The following is a 16,102-nucleotide window of genomic DNA, read 5'->3' as shown; positions in this document are numbered from 1 at the left end:
AAGTCGTGACGCATGAGTCAGGATTTACTATTATTTCATCGAATACCTGGACCCAACGATTATACAAACGGAATAACGCCAAATTCTGGTGACTTCTGGAAGAAAGGCGTGTTTGACCTTGACAGCTAGCCAACGTGTATCGCGAAAAGGAGGGGTGTATCAAAGAATCAAGAATTAGAGATACATTGTATAACCTAAACATGGACTTATTACCGAACATTCTTCAAATTTATTGAAGTGTGTAGACACTATTAGTTGTGTAGATGTTTCTGGAAAAGCGGATCATGCTTTATAAGGCCGTGCGGAAACTATTTATATAGTAGCGTTTTTACATTATTTGGTTGTTTTGTGTGTTATTTTAACATTGGGATTATACTTTATGACTTGAACTTTTCTGTGGTGAAGTACGTCACAGAAATCAGTTCTACAGTTTGTTACAAATAAACCCAGACTACAGGTAGTGGTGTGATGCTGATGGTGAGCCTTTGGCTCAAATTGAACTTAAGCAGCCGAGTCTTGAAACTAATGATGTTGATTCATCAACCCATGCTGCTGCAATATCCTCACCCTCTTCATCGACTTCGGTTAAATACCAGAAGAAATGGGAAGAGAAATATGAATAGCTGTTTTTTTTTATACGTCCGTTGGAGAGGCGTTTTGTAAGTACTGCAGAATTTTTTTTAAATGATTTAGATGCACAGCATAGAGCAGGTGGTGTTTCCATAACAACTCCGTTTACCAACTTTCGAAAAGCAACTGGGAACACCGGAAAGTTTGTTTGTTTGTAATTAAGCACAAAGCTACACAAATGGCTACCTGTGCTCTGCCCACCACGGGTATCGAAACCCGGATTCAGGCGTTGTAAGTCCGCAGACATACCGCTGTGCCACTGGGGGGCTGGGAACACCGGAAAGCTTGACAAACATCTTAAAACCGAGAAACATGCTCAAGCAATTCATAAGCTTCGTGAAGAAGGTCTTAAAAGACCCGTTCACACTTCAGTTGCTCAACAGTCGACTCAGGAATGTAGGGAAGCTTTAGTTGCGTTTGTGAGAAGTGTCTATCTATCTTATCAAAAGAAGAAATCCCACACACTACGAAGAATGAACATTTGATTTCCCATCTTCTTATGCTACAAGACGACTCTCTGAAGCAATGGGTGGAAAAATCAGAGCGACCGTTCGACATATGTAAGCAAAGCTAAAGCTTGCAAACTGCATTGCCAAAATTCTAGATATTGTGACGCCTCGGAATTAAGTAACAAATAGTACTGTATAATGGCTGACGAATCGTCAGATATCAACAATGTGATCCAGTTATTAATTTTGATTCGCTATATGGTTTGTTTTGAATTTCGCGCAAAGAGGAATACATGCGTAGACAGTTCCTAATTTAGCAGTGAAAGAGGGAAGGCAGCTGGTCCTCACCACCAACTCTTGGACTACTATTTTACCAACGAATAGTAGGATTGACCGTCACATTATAACGCCCCCACGGCTGAGCATATTTGGTGGGACAGGGATTCGAACCCACAGACTGCGAGTCAAGCGCCCTAACCACCTGGCCCTTTTCGCTACATGACTGACTGCGATGGAGTAAAGGAAAAAATTATTGAGCATTACCGATCAAGCAAGCACTGATTCCGAAATCATTATGAGTTCACTTGACAGAAAACTGATGAAAAGGAACTTGAATTACAAGAAAATTATTTCTTGCAGTTACGATAGTGCCGCCAATTTTTCAGGAAAAAAAATGGTATGCGTAAGCAACTGTCAGAGAAAGCAGGAAGGAAAATTCCTTATGTACATTGTAGGGCTCATCTTTTATCTTTAGCCTTGGCCAACACTAGAAATAAAATCATGTCTGTGAAGAGAATTCTTCATGTTATCAAAGACATGTATTTACTATTTCACAAGTCTTCAAAGCATGAACGCGTGTTTCAGATATCACTGAAATAACCTGAACTAAAACTTCCAGAATCAGTTGAAGTGTGCTTGGTTTAGTAACTACAAATCTGTTCATGTCGACTTAATTTGTTACTGCTCAATTATGTTGGCCTGTGAGCATATACACAAAGATGGTACAAATTTAGCATCGTTAGCAGGAGGTATCTTGCTGGAAATGGAGAAATCTAGTTTTATTGTTACCCTAGTAGTTTTGGATGAGGCTTTATGTGTAGTATCTCATCTCAGCAGTGTTGCAAAAAGAAAACCTAAACCTGTCGTCAGTTCTTCAGCTTGTGGCGTCGACTATAGCACATTTGAGTGGTATATAGGGACTCGGTGTGCCCATTTAAGTAAAAAAAACTATTGCTATAGCTGTCGTAAATCTCAAAAGGAAGGCTTCTGGTGTGCAGACGATTCTTGAAAATAAGCCTGAAAGTCAAACCTTCAAAACTTTACAAAATTTGTTGACACTATTATTGAACAAATGGAGCATCGATTCAATAATCAAGCGATCTCCCTCATCAACTTATGTACTTCCTTCCAAACGGATTTAAGTAAAAAAAACTATTGCTATAGCTGTCGTAAATCTCAAAAGGAAGGCTTCTGGTGTGCAGACGATTCTTGAAAATGAGCCTGAAAGTCAAACCTTCAAAACTTTACAAAATTTGTTGACACTATTATTGAACAAATGGAGCATCGATTCAATAATCAAGCGATCTCCCTCATCAACTTATGTACTTCCTTCCAAACGGTTTAGTCAATGTGCAGTTTAACATATGATGACGTGACGAGAGGATGTAGCTTCTTTGATGGACTGGATGTTAATGACATGAGCTCCTTCAAGTACGTTGCAAGGAAGCAAGAAAAAAATGTTGTGCATTGCTTGTGGAAACAAACATCGGTTACGACAATCTTACAAAATTAACTGAATGCCTGACAGTGGTGCCGGTTTCTACTGCTGAAGTTGAGCGTTCTTTCAGCAGGTTGAACCGCATTTTAAATAAGCTAAAAAATAGCATCAAGGAGTCCAATGTTCTATCAGATACCTTGTTGTCAAGGGTTGCACGGAAAAAATAAGACGCGTTCATTTTCTCTAAGAGTAGCTACAATGAACCGTTCGAACATATTTTCGGTAATTTGTTTGGTTGTTATTTTGGAAATTCTTGAAAATTACTTTTAAATATCATTACCAGTAATAATAAAATACATCATTGTAAATTTGTGGAGTCAAGTATATTGATTAAACTACAGTATTTTCCATTTTTGTCCAATTTTAATTTATTCCTACCAGCTTCACATTCCTTGGACAAACACTGTCCAATTTACGTTTAATAAATTGGCACGAAGAGTAACAATAAGTTAAAAATAACTATGTATCTTTCGTTACCTTTCATATATTGATTGTGTATAACAGAATGAAACTAAAAGAATAATTTGATTCATATTATAAATTTTTTTATTGAAGAAACAGATCTTAATATAGTATAAAATAATAACATTGGGAATTAATATTTTTATTCCAGCACCTCTGTTAAATGATATTGGTATTGATATTTTTGCAACTTGAACGCCACCTTATACAAGAAATTTGCTGACCGGCCAGGTCAGGGTTAAATGACCTAGTTTGCCTTTTCAAAATCTTAAACTTGTCCTATCATCCTATTATTTTTAGAATTTATCAAATAATTATTTCTTTAAAAATTCCTTGCAAATATATTACAATTTCAAAAAAAGGAAGTGTTCTTTAATCCTCTGAGGGTAAATCTAAATGAGGGAAAGGTAAACTGTGAATCTAACTACACCCTTAAAGAAACCTTCAAGTTCACATATACTGTGGTAAAAATACTTCCAGCGGAGGCGTCGGTACCGGGGGTGCTACATACATATTTGGCTTAAATAACAACTGTAAATTATGTTTGGAGAAGGAAATGCATAGATGGATTGTGAATGATTTATAAAACTTGGTCAAAAAGTAATTTTTATTCAAGAAGCTCCTTTAATACATTTCTTGTGAATACGCGGGTTCGAATGAGTGTTCCCTGATTTTCTTGATTATCAATGAGCACCTTCAAGTGTTCTTGATTTTGCGTTCTGCTGAAAGCTACGTAAAGTTGTCCATGACTAAACACGGCTCTGGCAGGAATACGCAAACCTGTCTCTTCATTACGAAAGGAAGGTTAGTTTCACTGGGATCCAAGTCGATCTTGGGTATCATCACCCTTGTTACTGCCACTGAGAATTATTGCATGGAAGTAGTGTACATGAAGTGCTCTTACAATCAAATGAGTGCCGTTGAGCAATCACTTTCTTGGATTCATGTTGCGTATGAGCATAACTATTGAGCCAGATGGGCATTCCAGATGGCGTCAACTGGTTTAAGAATTCCACTGGAAAGTTTATTCTTGCTTGTTTGTCGTCTGCAACTATGGAGTCAACACTTCTACACACCGTTGTCTCTGCAGTAATGAGTGCCAGCAAATCATTATCCAACTTGAGTGTATCTTTATTTTTTAGGAGTCAGGATAATTCTTGTTGATACATCTTTAATTGTTTGCTCACTTGTGAGGTTTAGAGAGTCACCATATATTATGCTAATGATATCCCTGGGCACGATCATTGCTGGCGGAATCTCCACTATACTTGGGTCCAGTTCAAAAATCTCAAGCAGCTATTTATTAAAATCATATTGACCTGTTGTCCTCATGTACAAAATAAGACAATCCTTGTACATAAATCCACAATGACGATCGTTTGATGCATGATTCTATAATATCTTCATTTGATCCTATGGGTACTGCATTAGCCATTTGACAAAAATCTCCACTAAAAAGTAGAATTTTTCTACCAAACAATTTATCACTTTGCATAATGTCCTTCAGTAGCATATCAATGACGTGCAGTACATTTTTCAATAGCATCAATGCTCATCTGGAAGTTTCCAGGATGGGCACTGGAAGTTTGAGTCCACTGTGAACTGTCCTTCCTCCCTTCAGCAAATCAACTGCAATTCCCATAGTAGCAAAGAGGTGGACAGTCTGGCCTCTTCCTTTGAGATATCCGATCAACATATTGTATAAATACATTTTCTCAGATCCTTGCTTTCTTGACTGCAATTTCACGGGTACAGTTTTTAATGTAATCTTTGATTAAGTTCTCTTCAAACTGTTGGTAGAGAAGAACAGGATCTTTCAGTTTATTGAACAAACATATCAGTGCAAATATCGGTCTCATTTGAGATGGCATTTATATGGTTGATGCTTCATCCATGCATCTCTTCCATTCCTCATCATTACTGAATAAGTTCCTTTGATCAGCCGCTTCTCGAAAAGTGTCATAGAGAAAACCTTCAACTCCCGAGCATTAGGATTGTGAGGGTATACACGGCATTCCCTCTTGACGGGTGGCTCACCATCCATATTCCTGAATATCATGGCTACTTCATTCAGTGTAGTGAGATTGTACCTCCTCCTCCTGTCTGCATTTTGATCCCAGAAATATCAATCAAGAACTACAGTTGCAAACGTCTAAATCTTAAATGATCATTGTTCTATTTGTTAAACTAGACGTTTTGACAAGATTTATAAATTTTCACTTCTTGTTGCTCTTCTAGGTTATTTTGGTCCGACTTGTTTATCAAAAGTTATCCATTTTTTAACTTCAAAACAGTACAAAGTACAATTTTCAGGTTTTAATGTAAACAAATATTTAAGTCTTGAAATCCAGTGTTTTACAAGATAAACAGACTGAAAAATACTTTATAGAATGAAAATAAAAAACAAGTGCCAATGGCACTGCTTTCTGATAAAAAATGAAAAATTCTACATATTTTAGGCTTATCAAAACCACCATGCTCAACTAGTGTATTGTTTTCTTTGTCAGTTCTCCAGAAATTAGAAACTAGAGGGGTAAGTTCAGTAAATCACTCAAGAGTGTCTCATTATATACAATAGTTATAACAAAAGTTTACGACTACATTTTCATTCACCCCATTTTTCACTGTATAAGCTTCAACACCTAATTGTTTATGTTATAAACACTAGATGTAAGTGGGTAAACAACTTTTTAGTCTCTACATAAATAATGTAATTTCATGTTCTATTACTTGGTATTTTCAACCTGAATGGCAGCTCATATAATACATGGGCTAAATGGCCAGATCAGAAATCCTGAACTTCAGTCATTTCTAATTTAGAACTACTGACCAGAATGAGAGTAGCCGTTCAACAGCACCCGCTACCTAATCATAACTAAACAGTAGGATTGATCTTCAAGGTTAAAATGTCCCCCACAGCTATCACTGTGATGTGTGTTCAGTAGCACATCATGATACATTGGACTTTCCAATCGATGGTCCAACATGTTAGAAAATCTACAAAATAAAAACATTCTTCAGACTTCTTAAAACTCTGGCTATTATAAAAATATACTATTATACATCCATGAAGGGGGAAAAAAAATTAAAATATGGTTTTTGAGCACACTTAAGAATACAATTTAAAAAACATATTTTAATAAGCCCTCAATAATGTGATGTACAATGGTTCTCCCATTCCAAAACATCAGTTGATTTTTGACTATGAAAAACCATATATATATATATTCATGATTTCTTTCTTCTAAAAAACGTCTTCTTGGCAATTCCCTTGGCTTCTTCAGGTGGTATTGTTGTGAATATTTCATCTAGAGGGTCTAGGTTGTATGACTTTTCAGGCTTCCTGTTTCTAGTAAACTCTTTATGTTCTGCTCGATCCTTATAACGGCCTGAAGACATTTTCTTCAACATTGCCCGATGCTAGAAATTGCATTATAGCGTTTTCAGCAAAGTTAATTTTGTTGTTATAATACACATTCTTTTTGAAATACTAATCAAAAATCCTATCATAATATTCTAAGTGCAAATCATTTTGCAAGTCTAATATAAACTTAGCATTTATACTTTTACTACCTTGGAAAGTACTTCAAGTAAAATTATCTACTTACAACATTTGGAGAAATGTACTTGGGATTACTGTACAAGACTGGTCCACCAAAACTTCCCTCAAAAATCTTAATTGGATTCAAGACAAACCTGGGTCCTAATAAACATGAGAAATCCCAGGGCATCAAAATATAAAAAAAACAATTATTTGGTACTTCATTAAATCTGTATAAAATGTCAAAAGTAAACAAGTTTTCACTTTTATTATAACAATATCTTCAAACCTTCAATGATCAGTTTGATATATTTTAGAAGAGTTAGGAAGCTACTAAATCATAATCCACTTGTCTTAATGTAAAAGATTAAAGATTTACAAATGGTACATTTTTCAATAGGCATACATACATCCATAGGCATGATTTAATTTCAGAATAAATTTCATTATAGTTTTAAAAAAATATTTTCAGTAAATTACAAAAAAAAACATTATTAAGTATTATTGTTTAATAAATATGATGTATGAACATTCCTTTATGTCATTTAAAACAAATACCAGTGATTTTCAACTTAAACAAATATTCTAAAAATTGTACACAAATTAAACAATCTCACAATGCTATCTGCTATTGGTCCATCCATCTACTTCATCATCAAACCCACAATGCAATGCAGTAAACATTACATGACATAATCATGTGTGTGGATAATTACAACATGAGCTAGACTCACACCATCCAGCTTCTGCAGTATTCCTTTACTGGCAATGTGGTTAAAAATATTGTGCCCAATTGGTTGACCATTGGAGGTAATAATAAAATAGAAATCACATAAGATGCAGAGGTTTTTTTTCCTTCAAATTTCTCTAAATTTGTTCACGATTAACACAAATAATAGGTCTGTTGAGTTTTAATGCTTTGCCAGCTTTTGGCATTTAAACAATAACTTTTAATAACGAAATACCCTTTTTAGTATAGGGTGGCTGTCAGAAGCAGGGTACTGTAAACTGTGTCAATCCAAGCATTCATGGCCTATATACACTAGCTTCTTCACAAATCAAATATCTTTTTAACTTTTGTGAAATAGTTCAATTAAAAACATTGTTCAATGTAATTAACAATGAGTTTTACTATCATCAAAAAATATTTGAAATGAAAACACAACAGAAGATTTATACATATAAATAGCATATATACAAATTAAAGTTAATTTTGCAGTTGAATAAAGTTTTTGCTAGTGGGGAAAAAAATAACTAGCAACCATTTGCAAGTGCTTAAGAATTAAAAAAATATATATTTTATACGTTTTTAGCAGTATAAAATGACTGTGCAACATTGTAACTGTTAGGACATAAAAAAACAAGAAATTACATTACCAAAATAAATCCTTAACAACAGTTTTTACCCAAGACAAGGCTGTTAGGATCTAACTAGTAATAAGAGAAAGCTCTTTCAATACAAATCCATCTATAGCAACATGTTTTACACAGAATAATAAACAAACTAGCTAGCCAAAAGAAAAGAAGAAAATACATACACTACTGAACATTATAATACATAGATCTTACCAATCTCCACGAGGGAGCCATCTTCTTCCATTATCTGATAATTTCTGAACCAGATTCTGTTATCAAGGATGGAGAAAGTAAAGACATGATCTGTGAAAGGCTGACTTTTAGGATGATGGTATGGTGTACCAAAGACCTAAGAATCGTAAATATAAAGAACTGTAGCTTGTCATCACAAAGGACAACAAAAAACCTCAAAATAACATACATGGAATGTACTTAAAAAATTAGAATATTCAAGATAAGTTTTTATTGACATACAACTATTCATTTCTTCAAATAAAACAAAATGGCTAACTTGTTTGACAAACTACACACTTTTATGTTGTTCAACAATATGAGTAAAGTTATTTTTAAAAAAATCATTCATTTAACTTACATAAAATATTTCAAGAACAAATAAATCACATGAGTAAATGTAGTATTTTGGTAAAGTGCTCAAAAATTATGCACAAAAATGAGACAATAATGAACAAAACAAATTCTACACATGTAAAAATCTGATAATCTTTCATTAATTGTAGTAAAACAATATGACTTTGGCAAGCTACCCCCCACCCTCCTAAAAGATTTTTAGATATAACAAAACAAAGTAAGGACACTCCTACAAGTCATTATCACAATACAATTTAGGCAAGTTACTGAAAATAGTGAAACAACTTACCTGTACTAGTAGCTCTTTTAAAAGTGAAAAATGAGGAACCTTGTCAAAATTCTGAAAACACGAAATGTTAATAACTATTAAAATAGTTCCCTGTCCTTGATTAAACAGATCTTGAAAATAAGAAAATAACTATTCTATTACTGTTCTGAAACCATTTTTGTGTTTATATTCCCAACTATGTATAGAGTACACCACAAATCACAAGCTTCTGATCAAGGAAGCTTAAATATTTAAAAAATGTAACAATTTTCATGCTGTAACCTAATACTGGATGATGTTTTGATTGTTTCCTTGAGAGAGTGTCTTACAACAAACTGATTTGATGAACACTGTTCAAAGTGGATGTAAATCCATTGACAATTATTAAAAAAATTAATACCAACTTATCCATACTTGCAACTAAAAGTAAAAATGTTAAAAATAAGCAAAAAAATATTTCTTTTTATATAAATATTTAAAACTAACTTTTATTCATGACTTTATAATGTAAATTCAGAGCTTCACATACGGATGAATGAAGAGTACATTTCAGATATTTTCAGCCAAAACTTGTATGATTTATCCCACTGTCTGTCAGTTTACATAAAACACACTTTGCATCTGCCATAACTTGGACTGCACACAAAAAAATATTCAATAACAGATAAATTGTCTACAGTTCCAATATTATGGGTAGTTTACTTTTTGGAAAACAGTAATCCTACCTTATCAAATGAAAGCAAAGGCCTTGAGCCTTTCAGACAGTTCCCTGTTAATTTCAGTTCCTCCATTGTATGCACTGAAAGAAAAATATGACATCAACCTGAAACTTTAAAAACAGAATATATATATAGTTCTATCAGAGTAATTTATCTAAAAATCATACTAATTTGAAAAAATGCTTATAATTAATATGAAACATACAAACTATGATTGAAATTAGTAATTAGACAAATAAAATTAATTTTTTCACTTCTCTTTATATAACTAAATATTTTGGTCAACCATAAAATTTTATCTTACCATTATAGTTTTTATAAAATAAGCACTAAAGAAAAGCTCAAGTTTCATTTGGTGAAGGCTAAGAAAAATGAAACTTTGTTATAAAGAGCATTTTTCTAAAATAATTAATTAATGCATCTTGAACAAAAATGAGTAAAAAAAATGGTTTGGGGAGTTACTATACAAAACTGTTCCAGTTACTTAAGTTAATACTAGCAATATATTACATTTCTGTGTTCTTAGGTTTAAAAATTTTTTAATTCAAAGAATGCTAGTTTGATCACAAAAGAATTTGTATAATTGAATATAAACTGACATATAATTGTTTTAAACTTTAGAAAAAAACAAACTGATGTAAACATTTTGAAGAAAAAAACTAAATTTCAAAATTATTTTCATCAAGAATGTTGAAGTCTTGTCTGAAACATTTTTTGCTTCTTTTACTGCTATCTTGGTAAAATGTACAATCTTTTCCTTTTTTTTTAATATCTTACCTTATTATACTGAACTCATGCTGTTGGTATTTAAAATAATGGTTCACGTTAGTAACTAAAATGATGTTGCAAAGTAATTCAGCAACATAATCTTGTTGCTATATAAAATGATGTTAATTGTTGGTAAACAATACTATAAAGTTCTATTAGTTATGCTTATATGTAGAGGAATATTACATTAAAATAAACAAGAATATATCTCAATTATTTTTAAAAAATCGTTTAAAAAGTTAAAAAATATCTTACCATTCTGAACAAGAAACTTAGCAGATGGTCCTCTTGGTACATTAGATACCCTGAAGAGAAGAAGGTATCATTTATGAAAACTACATTTTAAAAAATAATCAAACTTGAAAATTCTGATAAGTAAAATTTCTTTTAACTAAAATTGCATTTTCAGTTTTAAAGCAATTTCTTACCACATGTAGAGGTCTTCTTTTTTCTTGTTTTCAAAATATATAGATTTATTACAATTTTTCATTTCACATATCTGAAATTAACAAAACATACAATATTAGATGCATTTAACATGATAAGATTATTAAAATTAAACAGTTTTTAAAAAAGAGAAATGACAGTTGTTTCCAAAGTTCTAAAACTTGCAATTTGCTACATATAATTATGGTTTTCATACACAACAACATGCAGAGACTATGGTTATTGTAAAATGTGGCAGATACATGTCAAGCCATAACCAGCAATTAGTTTAGGATTAAATAAGTTAGTTTCATAAACCACATGTGATTTCCACATGATTGAACAAATTAAATCCTAAACTTTCTTCAGAATATTTGTGACTTTTTATATTAGCTTGGGATCCCCAAATAATACAATTTTATTTCACTCCTCTAGATAAAGTAGGCTTCATTTTATCTTTGTACCAACTTATGTCTTTACAAGGTCTACTTAATCTCATTTTATTTAATGAAATTATAATTTCATATTAAATTATTTTTAAATAAAAATAGTTTCAGACTAGATCAGAATCAACAAAGTATGTGCCACATGAAGTAAAACTTAAATTTCACTTTTACATTTTGAACTATGAAGTCAATCTCTCATAGTTGAGGCACAGGATCTCAGACTATTGAAAAACTTGTCACAATGATTTAAAATAAATGTCAGATGACAAATACACCATACAATACAAATCTTATTAAGCTCCTATTTCCACTTTTAAACATTTCACACATATTTAGTCAATTATAAATAGGAATAAAAATCTGTTACCTTTATAATAAGTACAAGATGCAATAAAACTATATATCCATGGATATTTGATACTTATATTATTATATATGATAACAAGTTGTTAAAACTTACCTCATTTATAACAAACAACGAGTCTTTTTTCTCCATTTTTGACTCTGAAAAATGTCAATTTTTTCATAATCATAAAATATTTATTATTACAAACGACCATATACAAAGATCTTTAGCTATCAAGTCATACATGCAATAAACTTAACATAATTTTTAAAAACAGCAGTGTTCATTAACATTCAAGATGACAAAAAAAAATTCTACAATTACCTTGTATAGCTATAATGAGTAAATAATATTTTTTTTAAAGTTTAAAAATTCCATTAAATAGACTAGTTTGGAAAATCCAAAGAAAATTTAATACTGCACCTGTAATTTCACTTACAAACATTTTACACTTTTTTTTAGTTTTTGTTTGGAAATTTGAATTTATTTTTGGATAAAATCATACAGTGGCTAGCAAATATTTTGCCAGTTGTAAAAGGCTCAAATTAGAAAATTTGTCAAAATAAAATCAGTATATTACCTTTCCTTGAATGAGGAAGCAAGGACTGCAAATTTTGCATTAGATGACGGTCACGATAAGTAATACCTCTAGATGCGAATATCAGTACTCTTTGCTTATTGGTCCACCTTACCTTCAACATAAAAACAAAGGAAGTTCATGCCATTAAAACAAACTCGTATATATGAAGCATGATGGAAATATTAGTTGTTTTCAGTTGTAAGTTAAAGATTTTTCTTTTGTTCACAGAAATTCAACTTCTAAGACAAACATTTCCATACCAGCAAGGCAGAAGACAATCGAATAAAACTGACAACTGCCCCACAAACAATGAAGTATTGCTAAGAGCACACACACACACACACACACATAGTGGATGACCAAAGTACTAAGTAGTGAGAAATATAATTATCACAATTGAATAATTAGAGGTATTTAAAAAAAATTAACAACAAGTTAAAGCTTGGAATGCTCTATTCTTTCATTGGGGTGTGTGTCTATGGGCTAGACTAGTTTTGGAGAATTCCACTCCTCATCAGTGACCCTGGACACTACCACCAATGAAATATCATACTAGTCTGGCTCATAGACACACACCCCAATGAAAGAATAGACCATTCCAAGCTTTAACTTTTGTTAAACAAATGTTTAAACAACTCTAATTATTAAATTATGTACAGCTGCCCAGTGTCAGATAACAATATGAAGAATTAAATCGTGGCAGATTGCTACAAGTTCTTCAAATACCTATAGAATGATAGGTTTCTTTTTTGGTGATTGTAAAACACGTAAATACACCAGTTTGATATAATTATCATATCAGAAGTTATTACTAACAAAAATATCAAACCCTACCTTTTTATCAATCAGTAAGGCTATACAATGCCTTACCTTTCTCTTAATTTCAAGTTTAAAACTATTGCATTTTGACTAGCAGGAGAGCTTTCCATCTACGAAAGTGCTTTTTTCATTTTATATTTGATAATTTGTATTTTTAACTGTTATTTTCTATTAATTTAGATAACCTAATATGACATTGTTAAACATTTACGTTAGTTATCAAAAGTTAGGCTTAACCTTTCTATTTATCTACATTAGTACAAATACAAATCTACATGTACTGGTAGTGTTATTTGTAACAGTTGTTTTTTTATAAGTACTTTTTATATGTTTTAAAATTCAGAAACATGTTCATTCACAAGCTGCATATCACTATGAATAAGTTACTCTAAGTATGGGAAACATATGAATAAAATTTATTAGGTTATGACTCTCACTAATAGAAATAAAAATTATACATGCAACATTCTACCTATTAATGTGTTACCATTTGAGAGAACTAAATAATTTTCTGCTTTACAATTAATTTCAAGGCTTGGAGTAACAAGTATGTTTAATAACTTGACTAATTTTATGTAACATTACACCCCATGGTTATACATTTAAACTAAATATAATAAATCAGATTTTAAACAGTCACATCAATGAAGCAAGAAGTTGAAATAACTACAACTTTTAATGATAAAAAATCATTTGAAATACTAGCCATTTCAATTATATAGCATTAAGGCTGGTTGATTAACTCAATTTATTATCTATGAGCATTGAAAATAATTAACTTAAAGAAATTAGTGTTTCCTATTATTCCAATCATCCAAGTAATCGAAATACTGCCATTATGATTTCTCGTTACTTTCAATTAATTCAAGGTTGTTCAGTTTAACTGATTAGTGTCACAACTCACAAAAATAATCAACTAATCAAAATTAGCATTTCTAATTATTACTATTTTCATTTATTCCAACTATCCAAGTCTCGTGAGTATAATCAATTAGTTGAATGTAGCTGATTAATAAGCTTAAAGATTAACAGATAAACAAATTCCACTAATCCCCCAGCTCTAATATCTGACACTGAAACCAGTAATAAACTTAAACGTGCCGATGGGACCTATATGAACCCATCAGCTTTTTCTAAACTATTTTTACATGAAAGTGCTTTTCAGTTTACAAGGTTCTTAATAGCAGAAAAATAATGTCAATATTTTTGGGATATGTTTCAGGTCCTTTGTTGTTTGTTAACTATGTCAAAGATTTGAGTGACTTTTTCAGCTACGGTATTTTTGAAATTGCTGATAATGCTAAAATGGTGAATAGAGCTGCTTATGATGAGAATGTTGTTTTATGAAAGAAGACTGAAAATTTCATACAAAAGACTAATGTATGAAAGATGAGTTTTTTAATACTGAGAAGTATGGTTATGATTTGGTGTACGAAAATTATGATAAAACTTCTTATGAGAGATGTATACTAGTGTTGTGGTCAAAAGAGATTTTAGTTTTATTGCTGATAAAACACCAAAGATGAGTGAAAGGAGTAAATAGGATTCATGGTTCTATAAGGGCTTGTAAGTGAGGCCTTATTTGAAGAACTGTATAGAGTTTTGTTTTCATATTACAGGAAGGATACCGATAATGTCAAATTGAATGCAAATTTAGTCAATTAGAATGAATCTTGATTCAAATCATTTACACTGTAAACTTGTAGAGGACTGAGTTTTGGACTTGATTCAGATGTTTCAAATCTTTAAAGGGATGGATAGTTTTCTTATGGGTTATATATTTCTGTGGTAAAATGAAAGAGCTTGATTACTGAAGGTAATACGTTTAAATCTGGAAACTTGCATGCAATCTGTTCTTAGACAATAAAAATTCAGTTAAGGTTTACAGCTTGTGTAATTGTTTGTTTGATGTAATTTGTAATATTAGTTTGAACTATTTTAAAAACTGATAGTTACGAATGTAAAGAGCTAGGATTAAGTTTAAATCTTAATTTAAATCAAAATAGAATTTCTTAACAGTAGTGTTATTTAAATTGTTTGGACAAGGGATTGAATGTCCTTCTGTTACTACAACATTTTTCATATCCTTACATTTACATGCATATTTAGCATTCAAAACTAAAATTCCTTAATCTTACTCATACTTTCAATGTTTGATCAATAATTAATCAAATGGGAACAATAAATTCAAATTTTTCCATTAATGAACTAAATGACATGGCACATTGCCACATGAATATTAAACTTTTAGATCAGTGTAAAAAACTACTTGTCATACTGTAAGTCATAATAAACTGCATCATACTACACTTCTGTTTTTGTTCATTTGTCATCTCTTCTAAAATAACTATGCTAAAACTTATCAAAATCACAATGAATTACAGAACTAAGAAATTTCTAAATGCACTGTACTAGTAGGATGACAATCATGAGGTAGTTTATCATATTGGATGTCAAGTGCCTACATTCATCTGAGGTAAAAAATTACACATGTCTTCTACTATTATGTTATCTGACACTAAATAATCTCAATGATATGCATAAAAGAAAAATTTATCAAGAAACTGAATAGCCCTAGAGTTTTGGATATTTATTTTTTTTCAAAGGCAATATTTTGTTCACTGACAACACAAAAAGCTTTACAGATGTTTTTACTCATATGGATTATATTATTCTGCTTGTTTGTATGTACGACCATTACGCTTTCTGACCGAGAACTTGCTGCATAAGCATGCATACTAAGAATGTATCCCCCAGAAAAACCGTGCATGCGCATTATTCACTCGATGACAAACAGTCTTCCTGTGGCAGTGATAAAGTTGCTACAATTGCTGTATGAAACAAGAAGTAACAACAAAAGGGGGAATGTAAATATACTTTACTAACCATTTTGTACAACAGAATATTAAAAACTTATCAAAGTTTTT

The 16,102-nt window shown here is 31.6% G+C and overlaps 1 protein-coding gene across 1 annotated transcript in view; it reads right to left on the bottom strand.

Annotated features, from left to right (window-relative positions):
• Positions 1-6,434: 6,434 nt before the first annotated feature.
• Positions 6,435-16,102, bottom strand: part of LOC106474398 (ribosome biogenesis protein BRX1 homolog) — a 16,091-nt gene continuing 6,423 nt past the window's right edge. The window contains exons 3-11 of the mRNA XM_022379649.1: positions 12,357-12,468; positions 11,891-11,934; positions 10,987-11,057; positions 10,814-10,863; positions 9,797-9,870; positions 9,093-9,143; positions 8,429-8,564; positions 6,927-7,021; positions 6,435-6,738 (exon numbers count right to left, since the gene is read on the bottom strand). Of these exons, the coding sequence (XP_022235357.1) occupies positions 6,547-6,738; positions 6,927-7,021; positions 8,429-8,564; positions 9,093-9,143; positions 9,797-9,870; positions 10,814-10,863; positions 10,987-11,057; positions 11,891-11,934; positions 12,357-12,468 (825 nt within the window). The 3' untranslated portion in view covers positions 6,435-6,546. The remainder of the gene's footprint in view (positions 6,739-6,926; positions 7,022-8,428; positions 8,565-9,092; positions 9,144-9,796; positions 9,871-10,813; positions 10,864-10,986; positions 11,058-11,890; positions 11,935-12,356; positions 12,469-16,102) is intronic.

Source organism: Limulus polyphemus, unplaced genomic scaffold (assembly GCF_000517525.1).
Source record: "Limulus polyphemus unplaced genomic scaffold, Limulus_polyphemus-2.1.2 Scaffold138, whole genome shotgun sequence".
Lineage (NCBI taxonomy): Eukaryota > Metazoa > Arthropoda > Merostomata > Xiphosura > Limulidae > Limulus > Limulus polyphemus.
The sequence above is the reverse complement of the archived record's forward strand: the minus strand, read 5'-3'. Positions and strand labels throughout refer to the sequence as shown.